Here is a 12,983-nt window from a genome sequence, read left to right on the forward strand (position 1 = left end):
TCAGGTAGTGCAGTTCATCCAGGATGGCACATCAATGCAAACTGTGGCAAAAAGGTTTGCTGTGTCTGTCAGCGTAGTGTCCAGAGCATGCAGGCGCTACCAGGAGACAGGCCAGTACATCAGGAGACGTGGAGGAGGCCGTAGGAGGGCAACAACCCAGCAGCAGGAACGGTACCTCCGCCTTAGTGCAAGGAGGTGCACTGCCAGAGCCCTGCAAAATGACCTCCAGCAGGCCACAAATGTGCTTGTGTCAGCATATGGTCTCACAAGGGGTCTGAGGATCTCATCTCGGTACCTAATGGCAGTCAGGCTACCTCTGGCGAGCACATGGAGGGCTGTGCGGCCCCACAATGAAATGCCACCCCACACCATGACTGACCCATCGCCAAACCGGTCATGCTGGAGGATGTTGCAGGCAGCAGAACGTTCTCCACGGCGTCTCCAGACTCTGTCACGTCTGTAACATGTGCTCATGTGCTCAGTGTGAACCTGCTTTCATCTGTGAAGAGCACAGGGCGCCAGTGGCGAATTTGCCAATCTTGGTGTTCTCTGGCAAATGCCAAACGTCCTGCACGGTGTTGGGCTGTAAGCACAACCCCCACCTGTGGACGTCGGGCCCTCATACCACCCTCATGGAGTCTGTTTCTGACCGTTTGAGCAGACACATGCACATTTGTGGCCTGCTGGAGGTCATTTTGCAGGGCGCTGGCAGTGCACCTCCTTGCACTAAGGCGGAGGTACCGTTCCTGCTGCTGGGTTGTTGCCCTCCTACGGCCTCCTCCACGTCTCCTGATGTACTGGCCTGTCTCCTGGTAGCGCCTGCATGCTCTGGACACTATGCTGACAGACACAGCAAACCTTTTTGCCACAGTTCGCATTGATGTGCCATCCTGGATGAACTGCACTACCTGAGCCACTTGTGTAGGTTGTAGACTCCGTCTCATGCTACCACTAGAGTGAGAGCACCGCCAGTATTCAAAAGTGACCAAAACATCAGCCAGGAAGCATAGGAACTGAGAAGTGGTCTGTGGTCACCACCTGGAGAATCACTCCTGTTTTGGGGGGTGTCTTGCTAATTGCCTATAATTTCCACCTTTTGTCTAATCCATTTGCACAACAGCATGTGAAATTTATTGTCAATCAGTGTTGCTTCCTAAGTGGACAGTTTGATTTCACAGAAGTGTGATTGACTTGGAGTTACATTGTGTTGTTTAAGTGTTCCCTTTATTTTTTTGAGCAGTGTATAAAATAATTAACCTACTTGTATTACATTAGCTTCCATTTTCAATAGGCTATAGTCCTTAAAGGTATAGTTCACCCAAATTACAAAAATGACACTTTGGTTTCCTTACCCTGTAAGCAGTTATGACAGTAATCCATGCTTTGTTTTAGTTCCCCTGAAACTGTTTGTGGCACAAATTTAATTCAAGTCATGGGACCGATGTTAGCATTTTTTACACATGTCTAAATCATCCGAAAGTATCTCAAATGAATTGTGAAGCTCAACAAAGTCACTGTTTTGAACATGATGTGTGAAAAATGCTCATTTCGGTCCCATGACTTGAATGGGATTTGTGCCATTAGCATGTGGAAACACGTATTGCCAAAGACACTAAACTAGAGCATGGACATCTGTCATAACTTGTCCATAGACTGCTAACAGGGTAAGGAAACCTATCCCTAAGGACCATAGCCTACTGTAGTGTGCTTGTCCTCTTGCTCAGTTGTGCTCCGGGGCCTCCAACTCCTCTTTCTATTCTGGTTAGAGCCTGTTTGAAATTCAGTTTCTTGGCAATTTCTCACATGGAATAGCCTTCATTTCTCAGAACAAGAATAGACTGGCGAGTTTCAGAAGAAAGGTCTTTGTTTCTGGCCATTTTGAGCCTGTAATCGAACCCACAAATGCTGATGCTCCAAATACTCAACTAGTCTAAAGAAGGCCAGTTTTATTGCTTATTTAATCAGGACAACAGTTTCAGCTGTGCTAACATAATTGCAAAAGGGTTTTCTAATGATCAATTAGCCTTCTAAAATTATAAACTTGGATTAGCTAACACAACGTGCCTTTGGGACACATGAGTGATGGTTGCTGATAATGGCCTCTGTACGCCTATGTAGATATTCCATATAAAATCTGCCGTTTCCAGCTACACTAGTCATTTACAACATTAAACATTTCTACACTGTATTTCTGATCAATGTGATGTTATTTTAATGGACAATGTTTTTGCATTTCTTTAAAAAACAAGGACATTTCTAAGTGACCCCAAACTTTTGAACGGTAGTGTAATTGTTTCATGATGCTTGCACAAGCCCCTGTTCAGGATTTACCCACCAGCATTAAGTGACAACAGCAGGCTAGTACAGGAAACTGAACACTATTATTTAAAGCATTCTCTTAACACAACTCGCTTGCCCAGACAAGAAGAAGTTGTTTCTGCAAGACCTAAAACCCTTGGAAATACTGGAATAGGGGAAGGACACATCCCCAAAGGAATTTGGCTGTACCCATCATTACATGCTGTATTGGTGATGAGCTCAATACGCATTGTTTTTCTGTTCTGGTCTTGGTGATATGCTACATTCTGGATTTAAAAATAGATGGATTGTTGATTGTTTGTACATTATCAACATTTGCACACAAAATCCGCTGGTTCTAACCGAGGAACCTGTTAGACCAATGCGGTCCGCTGGTTCTAACTGAGGAACCTGTTAGACCAAGGCGATCCGCTGGTTATAACCGAGGAACCTGTTAGACCAAGGCGATCCGCTGGTTATAACCGAGGAACCTGTTAGACCAAGGTGAGGGGGCAGCCCTTAAAATACAGTACAGGTAACCGGTGAGACAAAGTCCATACAGAGAGCGAGAGAGAGACTCCATAATCTCCATTCGTTGATAAGGTATGTTGACTTTAAAATATTGCATATTGCTAAAAGCTTGTATGTAGAACCATCCCATAGGCCAGTGGTTCTCAGACTTCTCCTGAGGACCCACAGCCGTCCCATGTATTTGATCTACTCCAGAGCTAACACATCTGATTAAAATTGTCAACTTATTATCAAGTCCTTGACTAAGGGAATCAGGTGAGCTAGTTCAGGGCTACAATAAAATTGTGAAACGTCTTGGGGTTCCGAGAACGTCTTCATTTGGATATTATCTAGAAAACAATGCTTGTGGTATACTCTATAACAGAAATCACAAATTCCAGTATCTCAGAAAATATTGTAATGATTATATTGTTTGGCAAAAAGTGTTTATTGCATTGAACAATAGAACCCCTTTGTCTGTGTTAAGTATTTTTTGGGCTTTTCCAGTTTTCCCGTTGGCTCACCATGGTTGAATACAAAGTAAAGGTGACTACAGGGGACGGTCTATTCTCTGGCTCATCTGACTACATTTATGTCACACTGATTGGAACAGAGGGGGAAAGTGAGCGCACTAACCTTGACAACTATGGCCTAGATTTCATGACTGGGATGGTAAGTTACACCTTCTTTAATGCCAAGAGTGTGCAAAGCTGTCATCAAGGCAAAAGGTGGCTACTTTGAAGAATCTCAAATATAAAATATATTTTGATTTCTTTAATACTTTCTTGGTAACTACATGATTCCATATGTGTTATTTCATAGTTTTGTTGTCTTCAGTATTATTCTACAATGTAGAAAATAGTAAAAATAAAGAGAAACCTTTGAAGGAGTAGGTGTGTCCAAAGTTTGACTGGTACTGTATATACAGTGCATTCTTAAAGTATTCAGACCCCGTCACATTTTCCACATTTTATTACGTTACAGCCTTATTCGAAAATAGATTTTTTTGAATGATGATTAAGTGAAAATGATGATGAAGTGAACATTTTTGCAAATACCTAATTTACATAAGTATTCAGACACTTTACTTAATACTTTGTTGAAGCACCTTTGTCAGCGATTACAGCCTCGAGTCTTATTGGGTATGATGCTACAAGCTTGGCACACCTGTATTTGGGGAGTTTCTCCCCTTCTTTTCTGCAAATCCTCTCAAGCTGGGGCAGCAGGTTAGAGTGTTGGACTAGTAACTGAAAGGTTGCAAGATCAAATCCCCAAGCTGACAAGCTAAAAATCTGTCATTCTGCCCCTGAACAAGGCAGTTAACCCACTGTTCCTAGGCCGTCATTGAAAATAAGAATTTGTTCTTAACTGACTTGCCTAGTTAAATAAAGGTAAAATAAAAATACATTTTAAAAAACTCTGTCAGGTTGGATGGGTAGCGTCGCTGCACAGCTATTTTAAGGTCTCTCCAGAGATGTTCGATCGGGTTCAAGTTCGGGCTCTGGCTGGGCAACTCAAGGACATTCAGAGACTTGTCCCGAAGCCACTCATGCGTTTTCTTGGCTGTGTCCTTAGGGTCGTTGTCCTGTTGGAAGGTGAACCATCGCCCCAGTCTAAGGTCCTGAGCGCTCTGGAGTAGAGGTCGACCGATTAATTAGGGCAGATTTCAAGTTTTCATAACAATCGGTAATCTGCATTTTTTGGACGCAGATTATGGCCGATTACGTTGCACTCCACGAGGAGACCACCTGTTACGGGAGTGCAGCAAGGAGCCAAGATAAATTGCTAGCTAGCATTAAACTTATCTTATAAAAACAATCAATCTTAAAATAATCACTTGTTAACTACACATGGTTGCTGGTATTACTAGATTAACTAGCTTGTCCTGCGTTGCAAATAATCAATGCGGTGCCTGTTAATTTATCATCGAAATCATAGCCTACTTTGCCAAACGAGTGACGATTTAACAAGTGCATTCGCGAAAAATGCGCTGTCACCGTTGCACAGTTGGAATATCTACATAGGCGTACAGAGGCCCATTATCAGCAACCATCACTCCTGTGTCCAATGGCACGTTGTGTTAGCTAATTGAAGTTGGTCATTTTAAAAGGCTAATTGATCATTAGAAAACCCTTTTGCAATTATGTTAGCACAGCTGTAAACTGTTGTGCTTATTAAATGAGCAATAAAAGGGTAGTGGATGTAAATACGTTTTTTCTGCAAACATTTCTTAAAACCTGTTTTTGCTTTGTCATTATGGGGTATTGTGTGTAGATTGATGAGCAAGATGTTGTATTTAATCCATTTTAGAATGAGGCTGTAACGCAACAAAATTTGTAAAAGTCAAGGGGTCTGAATACTTTCCGAATGCACTGTATATATATTTACATATTCTGTCTCAAGAGAGTTGAAAACAGCAGGTCTGAGACAGGTAGCACGTCCGGTGAATAGGTCAGGGTTCCATAGCCGCAGGCAGAACAGTTGAAACTGGAGCAGCAGCACGGCCAGGTGGACTGGGGACAGCAAGGAGTCATCATGCTAGGTAGTCCTGAGGCATGGTCCTAAGGCTCAGGTCCTCCGAGAGAGAAAGAAAGAGAGAAAGATAGAATTAGAGAGAGCCTACTTAAATTCACACAGGACACCGGATAAGACAGGATAAATACTCCAGATATAACAGACTGAAACATAGAATGGAACATACACTGCTCAAAAAAATAAAGGGAACACTTAAAAAACACAATGTAACTCCAAGTCAATCACACTTCTGTGAAATCAAACTGTCCACTTAGGAAGCAACACTGATTGACAATAAATTTCACATGCTGTTGTGCAAATGGAATAGACAAAAGGTGGAAATTATAGGCAATTAGCAAGACACCCCCCAAAACAGGAGTGATTCTGCAGGTGGTGACCACAGACCACTTCTCAGTTCCTATGCTTCCTGGCTGATGTTTTGGTCACTTTTGAATGCTGGCGGTGCTCTCACTCTAGTGGTAGCATGAGACGGAGTCTACAACCCACACAAGTGGCTCAGGTAGTGCAGTTCATCCAGGATGGCACATCAATGCGAACTGTGGCAAAAAGGTTTGCTGTGTCTGTCAGCGTAGTGTCCAGAGCATGCAGGCGCTACCAGGAGACAGGCCAGTACATCAGGAGACGTGGAGGAGGCCGTAGGAGGGCAACAACCCAGCAGCAGGACCGCTACCTCCGACTTTGTGCAAGGAGGTGCACTGCCAGCGCCCTGCAAAATGACCTCCAGCAGGCCACAAATGTGCATGTGTCTGCTCAAACGGTCAGAAACAGACTCCATGAGGGTGGTATGATGGCCCGACGTCCACAGGTGGGGGTTGTGCTTACAGCCCAACACCGTGCAGGACGTTTGGCATTTGCCAGAGAACACCAAGATTGGCAAATTAGCCACTGGCGCCCTGTGCTCTTCACAGATGAAAGCACATGAGCACATGAGCACATGTGACAGACGTGACAGAGTCTGGAGACGCCGTGGAGAACGTTCTGCTGCCTGCAACATCCTCCAGCATGACCGGTTTGGCGATGGGTCAGTCATGGTGTGGGGTGGCATTTCTTTGTGGGGCCGCACAGCCCTCCATGTGCTCGCCAGAGGTAGCCTGACTGCCATTAGGTACCGAGATGAGATCCTCAGACCCCTTGTGAGACCATATGCTGACACATGCACATTTGTGGCCTGCTGGAGGTCATTTTGCAGGGCGCTGGCAGTGCACCTCCTTGCACAAAGTCGGAGGTAGCGGTCCTGCTGCTGGGTTGTTGCCCTCCTACGGCCTCCTCCACGTCTCCTGATGTACTGGCATGTCTCCTGGTAGCGCCTGCATGCTCTGGACACTACGCTGACAGACACAGCAAACCTTTTTGCCACAGTTCGCATTGATGTGCCATCCTGGATGAACTGCACTACCTGAGCCACTTGTGTGGGTTGTAGACTCCGTCTCATGCTACCACTAGTGTGAGAGCACCGCCAGCATTCAAAAGTGACCAAAACATCAGCCAGGAAGCATAGGAACTGAGAAGTGGTCTGTGGTCACCACCTGCAGAATCACTCCTGTTTTGGGGGGTGTCTTGCTAATTGCCCATAATTTCCACCTTTTGTCTATTCCATTTGCACAACAGCATGTGAAATTTATTGTCAATCAGTGTTGCTTCCTAAGTGGACAGTTTGATTTCACAGAAGTGTGATTGACTTGGAGTTACATTGTGTTTTTTAAGTGTTCCCTTTATTTTTTTGAGCAGTGTATAATGGAAAGAATGGAACATATAATGGAAAGAATGGAAAGTTGTGCAGTCTGTGTTTCAACCTATGCCTCCAGGAGCAATATGTTGTTTTGGGGCGGCAGCGCTACTGTCAGCACTGGGCACATTCTAGGGATATTTACATGTGAATAGATATTTTGAAGTGATCTTATCTTGAGGTGCTATGGCTTATCTTTGAGGACCAGCAGAACCAGTTTACACTGCTCACTGGTTTCCCTTTTAAGAACATTCGTTTGTCCAGATTGTTAAAAAATACACTTAAAATCCTTTCTGTCAACTTACCTGTATATGTTCTTATCTGTACATTACCCCCTAAACATTCCATTTAATGTTTAGGGGATAATCATAATGAATGTGATCTTGCTCTTCAGCCCAAGCAAGTAGCTGGCTATTCAACACCCTGTACTTCTCCATTCTCTACAGACAGGGACCTACACTGTGACCAACCCCTCGTCTCTGGGGCGCCTCCTCCTGGTCAAGCTGGAGAAAGAGCAGTACCTGTTCCTGCCGGAAAATGAGTTGTTCTGCTCCAAGGTTGTCGTGACGACGCCCGAGGGTGACGTAATCCTTTTCCCTTGTTACAGATGGGTGTCCAGAGGGGAAGTTGTGGAGCTGAGAGGAGGAAAAGGTGTGTCCTGATTCACATTTGTTCTGAGGATACTCAGATAATGTTATTTATAATCCTGCTGCTACTATAAGTGTGTAATACATCTTGTCCTCTCCTCTTCACAGCCAGGAAGATTTTTGAGGATGAGCTCCCTCTACTGGTGGACCATCGTAAAAAGGAGCTGGAGCTTCAGAAGAAACTGTTCCAGTGAGTGTTTTTACCAGTTGTTTTTTGTAGGACTGTCTACAGCTCAACACACAGCAGACAACAGTCAGTCAACTTGTCTGTACAACACTTTTAGATTGATTGTGTGTGTGTCTTCTTGTCTCACCATTAGGTGGCTTGTGTATGCCGAGGGAGTCACCCACATCAATAACGCCACTGAAGTCTCAGCCCTCCCTTCTGAAGTTCAATTTTCTTTCTCCAAAATGTCAGAGTTTATCTACACCAAAGCTGCAGCGTAAGTTCAAAGCAGACGGCACACCTAAAGCAGTTTAAATTCCCACAACAGTACCAGTGTAACATACTGTATGTTTGACAGAGGAGGCTGGTGAGGGGAGGACAGCTCATAATAATGGCTGAAATGTAGTGAATGGAATGTATCAAACACATGGAAACCAGGTGTTTGATTCATTCCATTCCAGCCATAACTATGAGCCAGTCCTTTGATTTTAAGTGCCACCGCTGATGCTCATCCAGATGCACAGAACCTTTCCTATGACTGTGAGGGAATAAGCATAGCCTATAACCTGTCTCTTCCCATCTTCCCCTACCAGTATAGCTGAGCTCAAACTGAAATGCCTGGTGAACTCCACCGAGCAGTGGAAAGACCTGGAGATGATGAAAACTGTTTTCTGGAAAAATAGAACACCCATTTCAGGTAAGAGACCTGATCCATTGAATTGTATATCAACTATAAGGGTCATTTTGAGATATCAGTAAAAAGTAACTCCTACAAAAATAAGGGATAAAAAAAAAATCCTCCCTTCTAGAATATGTTTCTGAGCACTGGAAGGAGGATGACTTTTTCGGGTCCCAGTTTCTGATTGGATCCAACCCCAATGTGATCCAGCGCTGCACAACGCTTCCTCCCAACTTCCCTGTCACAGATGAGATGGTACAGCCCTTCCTGAAGGACGGGAGTTCCCTGGCGATGGAGATGCAGGTATGAATTATGAACAGTTAGATTGTAAGTTCTCTTGCAACTCTGAAGTGGGATGTGATGTTCCCTAAGGTTCAGTGCTTGGATCCCTTCTGTTCACTTTATACATGCTACCCTTTTGTAACGTCATCCCTGAACATCCGTTCTTTTTTTTCTTTGTCCTGTTATAGCATGAGCTACTGCTTAACTACCCACAGGGAACAGACGTCAGTTCAACTTCTACCTTTGATTTACATTTGGTTGAGTTGTCAACTAACATGAAATCAACAAACAATTTCAGCATGTCATTGGATTTAAGTTGCAAGTTGGGTGAAAAAATACAAAAATAGCATATGTTGATGACTTTTCACGTTGGTTCAGTGTCATCCCACTGAATATTTTTGTTGAAACAACATTTATTCAACCAGTTTTTGGCCAGTGGGTACTTTAAATTCTATGTTCCCACAAAGTCTTTACCTCTGTTTTCTTTCTTCCCTACAGGAAGGAAACATATTCCTTTGCAACTACAAGAGGCTTGAGGGTGTGCCAACCCGGGTGGTCAATGGTAAACCATTGCCCCTCACGGCTGCCCTCTGCCTGTTCTACAAGAACCCAGAGGACAAACTGCTGCCTATCGCCATCCAGGTACAGTACACATACCTGGAAACAGGGGCAGAAGTTACAATGTTGCAAATGCTTAGTAAATATGTTCCTCAGAAGTGATGATTACTTCTGACTTCTGGGTTTCTCTGTTTTGGTCCTGTATGGCTCAGTTGGTAGAGCATGGCGCTTGCACCGCTAGGGTTGTGGGTTCAATTCCCAGGGCCACCCATACGTGAAATGTATGCACACATGACTGTAAGTCACTTTGGATAAAAGTGTCTGCTAAATGGCATATATTATCTCACAGCTGGAGCAGCAGCCCTCTCAGCAGAACCCTATATTTCTGCCTAGCGACTCGAAGCACGACTGGCTGCTAGCCAAGATCTTTGTGAGGAACGCAGATTTCTCCGAGTACCAGATCAGCTACCATCTACTGGGCACTCATTTACTGGCAGAGGCCTTCACTATGGCAACCTTCCGGAGCCTTCCTATCATACACCCTCTCCACAAGGTATGACAGCCTGACACAGACTGGGGTCCCACCAAACAATGAAGAGCAAGAAAATGCACGTTATAATCCCTGAGCTGTAAATTCAGTCATGAAACAAATTGTTCACCTTCTCTTTGCTTATTTTTCTTTTGTTCTTTCTATTTCCCCTCTGTTTCTGCATAGTTGCTGATACCCCACTTCCGTTACACCCTGCAGATCAACCTTTTTGCGCGAAAAAGACTGTTTAGTCCTGATGGACCCTTAGCAAATGTACGTACCTTAAATGCATTGATTCAGCCGATACAATTCCATGTTTACCACTTGGCGTGCTGTATTGACGTAAACTTTTCCTTTCTTTAGGGTGCTATGGGACAGGAGGGGTTGAGGGAACTCATGAAAAGGGCACACTCAGAAATCACCTACAGCTCCCTCTGTCTGCCGGAGAACATTGTTGCACGAGGACTGGAGTCCATCCCCAACTTCTACTACAGGGAGGACGGCCTGAAGCTGTGGAAGATCATCAACAGGTTGCACTATTTATTTGAATAACCCCTAATGGAAAAGTTTTAATAACACTTCTCTATTATTCTAAATAACACAACAGTATGGGCTGAAGCTTGAAATCAATACTGTTAGTAGCTAGCTTGGTTTACTGAACATGCCATTAAAAATGTGTTGTGATGTGAAGCTTTGTCCAGGGGATGGTGGAGCACTTCTACTCCTCTGACAGTGAAGTGTCCAGGGACTCTGAGCTTCAGGACTGGATCAACGAGATCTTCATCCATGGGTTCCTTGGAAACAACAAGTCAGGTACTTTACTTATGAAGTATCAGTCAATAAAACCAAGAAAGCTACGCTGTTGTGACGTGTTGTATTACCTATCCTTCTCATCCACTGATGTTGCCTCCACAGGAATCCCTAAGCGATTTGACAAAGTGGAGGAAGTTGTCAAATTCATTACCATGATTATCTTCACTGTGTCAGCTCAACATTGTGCCCTCAATATGGGGCAGGTAAGTTAAGGAAGAGAGCAATTAAAGTAGCCACCTACACACTATAGTGTGAATTTAGGCTATAATCACATAGTTCATGTTTTGTTTTAATAAAGCTTTGTTACTTAAACTCAAAGTTACTTATTTTGCCTTCTGACCATTGGTTTATACAAGGATGTCTCTCTTTCCTAGTTTGACTACGGTGGTTGGGTACCCAACAACCCCCTGTTACTGCGCAAAGCTCCTCCCACCATGAAGGGGAGATCTAGCATGAAAACCATTTTGGAAGTACTGCCAAACATCAGCACTACTGTCAACAACATGGCTTCCGCATGGCTGCTCAGCAAGAGATACTCAGACATAGTGAGTTTGTCCCCTAATTGTTTAATCTTGTAAGTCAAGATCCGCTATGTTTTTAGAGTCATGTCTGTAATATGGTGCAGTCACTGTTGCTTTTGACAAACCCATTCATAAATACGAGTCTGATTTGTTCACTTCTAATCTAAAATATACGTCACTTAAATCATGTTTGTTCTGTCTTCCTTAGATTCCCCTTGGTACATACCCAGATCAACACTTTGATGAGGCTATCCCAATGCAGATTATTAAGCAGTTCCAAGCAAAGTTGTCCTACCTCAGTCAATCAATCATTAAGAGGAATGCCACACTTACACTACCCTATAACTACCTGAACCCTGCTGAGATGGAGAATAGTGTATCCATATGATTGATCTTATGCCCATATCATTGCAACCTGCTGGGCAAATTGAATGTACAACTGCACTGAACAGGGTATTCAAATGATTACTGTTTACTTAAACAAACTATTAACATATTGTGCTGTTGGGTTCTGAGAAAATGAAATATACTTATTCATGTCACTGAGGGAGAGAGGTTAATGTATAACGTAAACATTATATCAGGTATCCTATTGAAATATTGAGTGCAGGGAAGCGATCACATGTGGCAGGCATTGATAAGGGGAGAGAGCCATGGATTAGTGATGAAGCGGGGTCGAGGTCAGGTCAGGTCACTTAAAGGGAGAAATACAAGTTTATCACATAGTGTCCTGCCTAACAGTAAAAATACAATGTTTGTACAGATGTGTAGGAGGAGACTCAGCCCAGGAGGAAGGGTTAAATATCAGTGCTTGTGTTAAATATCAGTGCTTGTGTTAAATATCAGTGCTTGTGTGAAAATGTTTTTGTCTAATGCAGCTGTATTGATCCTCTGGGAAGAATTAAACTTGGTTAAGCTTTCATAGTGTCCATATAGTTTTTTACTCAGAGAATTAGAATGTAACAGTACACATTTTATTGAAGAAGGCACTGGTTGCTATACCCATTAAATGTTTGGGAGCATAGAGTATGCGACTTTCTTTCTTTTTACGAATTGGATTCGTAACATATCATACGAATTGTACAAAACATAACATATCATAAAAAATGTATGGCGTAGTAAACAATTTGATGACGGAGTACACGAAAAATGGGACCTGTTTTTTCTTATGAGCACCTCTTTCAAAACTACTGGCTGAAATTATACACAGGCTCTGGAGCATCACTTCAATCATCAATGATAGCCAAAATGGATAACCAAATTGAAGATCTAGAAGGCAGCTGAAGTCCTGAAGTCACTGAGTACCACAGAGTCCTGGATTAAAGTCGCAAGAAGTGGCTACCAACTTTAGAAAATGGAACTTTGCAATTAATTGTCTTTATAAAGAATGCATTAATAAAGTGGATTACAAATGAAATTTGTCCTCTTTGTATCTCATTCCATACTGAGTAGCATTGTATTGTTGATCAGAATGCAGCACATATTTGAGATGAATGATGATTAAGGCCCAAGGACATTGAAGATATGGAAAGTTTTGATAGATAATCCTCATGCTATAATTTGCCCTGTCCACTTGCATGGAACCATACTCCTGTTTGATTCAGACACACCCCCTTAAAATAGTCAAATGAATGTTCAGAGAGAGAGCAAAAGAGAAACATAATGCACCTGCACTTGTCTACATTCACTAAAGAGTGGTATATTTTCTAGTACATTTTT

The 12,983-nt window shown here is 43.2% G+C and overlaps 1 protein-coding gene across 1 annotated transcript; it reads left to right on the forward strand.

Moving 5' to 3' along the window:
- Window positions 1-1,090: 1,090 nt before the first annotated feature.
- Window positions 1,091-12,681, forward strand: LOC129825290 (hydroperoxide isomerase ALOXE3-like). The gene is made up of 15 exons (XM_055885272.1): window positions 1,091-2,901; window positions 3,316-3,480; window positions 7,516-7,720; window positions 7,825-7,906; window positions 8,037-8,159; window positions 8,476-8,579; window positions 8,692-8,864; window positions 9,342-9,485; window positions 9,751-9,954; window positions 10,117-10,203; window positions 10,294-10,460; window positions 10,622-10,743; window positions 10,846-10,946; window positions 11,118-11,288; window positions 11,473-12,681. Exons 2-15 carry the CDS (start codon window positions 3,334-3,336, stop codon window positions 11,650-11,652), a joined length of 2,010 nt encoding a protein of 669 aa, XP_055741247.1. The 5' UTR covers window positions 1,091-2,901; window positions 3,316-3,333; the 3' UTR covers window positions 11,653-12,681.
- Window positions 12,682-12,983: the final 302 nt, after the last annotated feature.

This window comes from Salvelinus fontinalis, chromosome 27 (genome assembly GCF_029448725.1).
Source record: "Salvelinus fontinalis isolate EN_2023a chromosome 27, ASM2944872v1, whole genome shotgun sequence".
NCBI lineage: Eukaryota > Metazoa > Chordata > Actinopteri > Salmoniformes > Salmonidae > Salvelinus > Salvelinus fontinalis.